General features: G+C 39.3%; 1 protein-coding gene across 1 annotated transcript in view; it reads right to left on the bottom strand.

Moving 5' to 3' along the window:
* LOC112514833 (myosin-6-like) overlaps positions 1–6000 on the bottom strand; it is a 34565-nt gene that overhangs the window by 5930 nt on the left and 22635 nt on the right. Inside the window, exons 23-27 of the mRNA XM_025121457.1 lie at positions 4441–4647; positions 4181–4320; positions 3937–4048; positions 3829–3849; positions 3678–3743 (exon numbers count right to left, since the gene is read on the bottom strand). Of these exons, the coding sequence (XP_024977225.1) occupies positions 3678–3743; positions 3829–3849; positions 3937–4048; positions 4181–4320; positions 4441–4647 (546 nt within the window). The remainder of the gene's footprint in view (positions 1–3677; positions 3744–3828; positions 3850–3936; positions 4049–4180; positions 4321–4440; positions 4648–6000) is intronic.

Below are 6000 nucleotides of genomic sequence, written 5' to 3'. Positions count from 1 at the left end.
AGGGGCAGTGACCATAGCCATTTTTAACTTATCAAAAGCTTCTTGTGCTTCCTCATGCCATGTGAACGCATCTTTTTTTGTCAAATCAGTGAGTGGTTTCGCAATACTTCCATAGTGTCGAATGAACTTCCGGTAGTAACCCGTAAGACCCAAAAATCCACGTTAGCCTTTAATTTGTTTAGGAACTGGCCAAGCTAACACTGCCTCAATTTTCTTTGGATCCATGGCAACCCCCGCACCGTTGATAATATGCCCCAAATATTCTACCGATTGTTGACCAAAAAAACATTTCTTACTATTAACCACAAACTGATTTTGTTCCAAAACTCGTAAGGCCACTTCCAAATCGTCTAAATGTTTTTCCCAAGTAGAGCTATAAATTAGAATGTCATCGAAAAAAACCACCACCATTTTCCTTAACCAAGGACGAAAAATGTCGTTCATAACGGCTTGAAAAGTGGCGGGGGCATTCGTGAGGCCAAAAGGCATCACAAGATACTCATAATGTCCGTCATGAGTGCGAAACGCCGTCATTTCAATGCTGTTTGGATGCATCCGTATCTGATTGTAACCGGCTTCCAAATCGAGTTTGGAAAAGAATTGAGCTCCATGCAATTCATCAATGAGCTCTTCCACCATGGGAATTGGAAACTTATCTGCCACCGTAGCCTTATTAAGGGCTCTATAATCAACACACATTCGCCACGTTTGATCYTTTTTTTTAACCAATATCACCGGACTTGAGAAAGCGCTCTTACTTGGACGAATCATTCCCAAAGAAAGCAGTTCTTGCACCTGTTTTTCAATCTCCATTTCTGCACATGTGGGTATCGATACGGGCGCACACAAACAGGATCATGGGAATTGTTGAGGGTAATAACGTGATCATGAACCCTTGCCGGAGGAAGACCCGAAGGGGTCTGAAAAACAGCTACAAATTGTTTGAACAATAATTGTAGCGCCTGCCCTTGAGTAGTGGTTAAACTATCTCCGAACCGAGTATCCATCGAGGGCAAAGAAAGGGTGGTAGTATCCAGACCCTCCGAGCTAAACAACCACTGTTGTAATTAATCAAGGGACCCTTGAGAGGCTATCTTTCCTTGCAACGAAACTGAAACCCCATGAAAATTAAATTTCATCCAAGATTTCTCCCAATTATGAATCACTTCTCCCAACGTTTGAAGCCAAGCCATTCCCAACACCACATCCAGTTTCCCAGCATCAAAAACTAAAGCATTCACCATAAACTCATATTGTCCCATCATTAATTGAAGGTTAAGACATTGTTGATCAACAACAACAGTATAACCATCACCCAAACGAATATTAATTCCTGAACAGTTATTAAATGGCAAGGTTAAGGATGTTACCAGTTGACGAGAGATGAAGTTATGAGTCGCTCCACTATCCACTAAGATGGAGACGGGAATGTCTCTAATCGTGCCATCTAATTTCATCATCTTGCCGCCTGGTGTAATCACTGCGGAAACACCGAAAAACTCCAAAGCTGCACACATGCCGGTAGGAATTTGCTCCTCATTTGGAAGAATCTGTTCATTTTGAGACTCCATACAACAAACATCACCCACATCTAATCCACCCTCGTCTTTTCCCAATAATAACACCCGGAGTTTCCCTTATGGGCATTTGTGAGTTGGGCCATACTGCTGCCCACAGCGGAAACATAAGCCTTTCTTGCGTCGCTCCTCCCATTCTGTTCGCGTAAGGGAACGAAATCCTCGATCCCGCTGAATATCGTTTGAGCCTTGGGAAATCGGAGGAACGGGAACCTGGGTACGATTTAGAAGAATGGAAACGATCCATACTCTTGGGTAATGGGCTTTTAGCCTCCGTACGGCCCATTGGCAAGGATCGTGGCTCACTTGGGCTGAAACCGGAACCCAATTGGTATCGGAAACGAGATTGAGATAAAGTACCCGATGACGGACGCAACATCTCTTCCACATCCTTCGCCAAGTACATAGCATTCAGGCGCGATTGAGGGCGGTGCAATCGAACCCACCGTTTGACCTCATCTCGCAATCCCGCTACAAAATACCACAAGGATTGCGATTCTGGTAATTTGGGAACCAAGGAGAGTAAGTATTCGAAATCATCTATATAATCATGAATGGAATCAGATTGTTTGATGGTGGCGAGCTGCTCATAGGGATTTTGGATTTCTATTCCACTGAATCGTTGAATTAATTCTACCTGAAACTGATCCCAAGTGATACCCTCGTGAACTTGCTTAACGATGGTGAACCAGTGTTGGGCGACTCGTGTCATACTCAGTTGAGCCAGACGGAGACGAAGATGGACAGGAGTAGCATTGATGTCAAAAAACAAATTAGCCTTTTGAATCCACCCTTGAGGATCAAACCCATAGAATTCCGGTAACTTAACTTTCTTCATAGCCCAAGGTACCCCACTGGATTCATTGAGAGGAGGAACAGCTCCCCCACCAGCTCCGTTACCACTGCCGCCAGACTCGAAGAACAGACCTGAATGAGGGTTGCGAGAACCCATGCCACCACCAACCTCGTGTTGATTGCTCTGTTGTTTCATCCACCCCAGCACCACTTGACGGAACTCAGCAGACTCCGCCCTATCCACCTCCAGTGATTGCAGAACCAGTTTAATTTCCGTAACCTCCATCTGAAGTCGCTGGAGCTGCTCATCATGTTGCTCCAATCGGGATTGTATAGAACGGGTTTCCATTAACAAAGAAGCAAGTGATGAGGATTGAAATCTTTATAATAGCTATCGGATGAAGTAAGAACACATTGAGAGGAAGGAATTGATTTAATTGAAATCAGAAATCGAAAATTACAATCATAACTCCAGGGATGATCCCTCTCTCACAATCTACTGGATTGGAGCCCAAGACAATGGAAGCAGAAAAATAACAGAATGCATAAAAAAGAAAACCTCCTTCCTCTTTTATTCTCTTTCTTTTAACAACCTTCAGCCACTTTTGTCATTTACCCTTTTGCCCCTTCTAGAATATACGTGTAATATTCTAGGTATGTTGACTCATCTTTAGATAATTCCAATTCCGTATCACATTAGTAATAAGTTCAAACAACTCTCAAATGGTAGAAAAATTAAGCATGCAAATATCAGTTATAAACTCAGACCATGCCTTTTGGTTTGTTTATATAACAATCACTTCCTCTTTCCATACCGACCTGGGAAAACTACGCAATTTTAAATGGTGCTGAAAGTGATATCTAAGTTCACAATTGAAAGTCAAAATATTAAAGCAAGATTGTTTATTAACCTCCAATAAGAGTAAAACAAAGCTAAAAACAGCACAGAACTTCTGCACTTGTATTATTAAGGACTCAACAAATATCTGCTGGTCTTCAAGTGGGATATCTCAGCAGGAATGAGGAACTCTCTAAGTGGAATAGAGGGTGCACAGTTCAGAAACACATGCGAGTATATGTTCTTGTGCCCCATTATAGTTTCACTTATTTTATTGTTGCATTCCACGGGCCAAGTTAAGAGATTTCAAAAGCCATACTCGTGTACTACTAACAAGTATATGCCCAAATTTCTGTTAGCGTAAGAGGTCTTCATCTCCAACTTCCTTAGCAACAGAGTGAACAAGAATAACATATGCATCAAACAAATGTTACAAAGAACAAATGAACTCAAGTTCAAACACATACACGGTGCTTCTCAATAGCCGATTGCCTCAATGAGCTATCAAATCTCTTCATAGGTGTCTGTGGGTCCTGTAGTTAAGGGATTGTTCTTTAGATTGCCCAGGAAAGTAATCTGCATTTTGAAAAGTTAAAATGACTGAATCTTCTAACTTACATGGTGGCCATTCTCTGGACCCTGCAAAGGCATTATGATAAAAATATTAAGATATATTTTCTATAAAAGGTCCAAATAAGACTCAGTTGTACGCTGTGGCATGTTAACCTTAGATGAGAATGAGAAACGTCCTGACATCCTTTTGGAAGCTGATGATAGCATGATTTGCTGTCGCAGAAGCTGGTTCTCACCCTCCAGGTCAGTGATCTTTTCTTGAAGACTAAAGTAAGAAGAAGACATGAGGAACCACATAACCAACCAACCGAGCACAAGTCACTAGTTCAGCTTCAGATAGTGGAGATAATATTTTTTATAAGAACTAAGAAACATAGTGAAAGTATGTTGCTATGACCTTTGCATTGTGTTTCTCATTTCAACTATCTTTGATTCTGCTTCTGTGGCCTGCTTCAACCTCTCTTCACTCACCTTGTTGCTCTCTTCATATTTTTTTTCTGTTTCATCAATTTTCTGTTCCAGTGAACTAACCATGTTCTGCATGTGTTCCAAAAGACATGGAATGCAAGAAATTTCAGTTATGACCTTCAATGCCTCACAAGTGCGACACAAACAACTACAAAAGCAATTATATGTGTTTGACTTTATAAACTCTACCTTGAGTTTCTCATTTTCAGCAGTAAACTTTTCGACTATCTCCTTGTTTGAAGCCTCTTCACCTGCACGAAGTTGCTCAATTTCTTTCTTTGCAGCCTCTTGTTCCTTCAAAAGCAGTTCTTTAGCATGTTGGGATTGAGCTTGCATCTCTTGCAGAACAGACTGCAATTTCGCACTTTCCTGATTTTTAGCCTCCTCCACATCAGCCTGCAAAATTAGAAGTAAATGAAATGATAAGAGAAAAACACAAGAAAAATAAAGATAAGTTAATCTACAATTTGTCTACTCTCTGTATCCGCGTGTCAATGAAGACATCAAATAAAATTCAACTTCTGTGAAAAACATCTATAGCTAGTTAGCTACTGATGTGAAGTTGTCTTTTATTACATGTCTATAGCTCAACTATGTCGAGTGGAAATAACTACAAATTAATAATTCAATCCTAGAAGCTACTATGTGGCACATATCAAGTTGGTGCCAGGTAGCATGTCATATTCGAACAAATGCAACTCACAACAAAAATCTTATTGGCAACGAAAACCAATGCCGACCAAGAAAATTTGATTCTTGGAGGAGGTAGGAAATATCTTTTATCTCACACTGTAAAAAATCAATTTGGTGTTCCTATAATCATGACAATGTGCAAAACAACACCAAGGGGTGGAACACAAGCCTTCTAACCCCAGGGACCGAACCTAATCTTTGTATACAAATGGATCACATAAACAAGTATAATTTGCTTTGATGTAATAGATATGTATTTTACAAACACAAAACACACATTATCCGAAGTAACATATTAAAACTCTAAAACAAGACAAAGAATTAATAAAATCTACATACATTCTTCATCAAAGCAAACTTGTCGATTTTTTGTGGCTTTGAAATCTTGCACAATTTTCTTCAAACAAAAATTTTCAGCAATTTATTTTTCGGTAAACAAAACCAACGAGCCATTTAAAAACACCTTCTATTTTATGTTGCATTTAAAGTCTTTGAACATTCAATTTAATGATATAAGTTAAGCCAAGAAGCTTAAAAGCTAAGTTTATGAGTTTCTCGTTCGGTTTCATGATTCAATCTTGATTCACATATCAATTATCAATCAAAAATAACAATTAACAAATTGTTTCAATAACTAAAATCTAGCAAGCCTCAAAGTATTCAGACTCACAAACAATCACTAAAATATTTCGCCCTAATTATATAACAAGGAATATTTATTCCTAAATAATCACAAACAGAAAAGCCCAATTAAAATAGTAATTAAAGTTATGCATATAGGTCGAGCAAGACATGGCTGTTTATTAGCTGCCAATAAGTATATAAGGTTAGGATTTATCAGCAAGATGCTGCCCACTCAAAATTCATTGGATGAGTTCCTGGATCAAATCAAATTTGATCTTGGAGGAGAAAGGAAACCTCTTTACATCTTACAGTGGGAAGGATCAATACTCCCATACTTCTCATAAAACATCCATGCAAAAGTAATAATCCCTATGCATATAGTTTAAGCAAGACATGAAGAATTTGAGATCGTGTAAGATCACTTTCCTTAAG

This window comes from Cynara cardunculus, assembly GCF_001531365.2.
Source record: "Cynara cardunculus var. scolymus isolate 2C chromosome LG 1, CcrdV1, whole genome shotgun sequence".
NCBI lineage: Eukaryota > Viridiplantae > Streptophyta > Magnoliopsida > Asterales > Asteraceae > Cynara > Cynara cardunculus.
The sequence above is the reverse complement of the archived record's forward strand: the minus strand, read 5'-3'. Positions and strand labels throughout refer to the sequence as shown.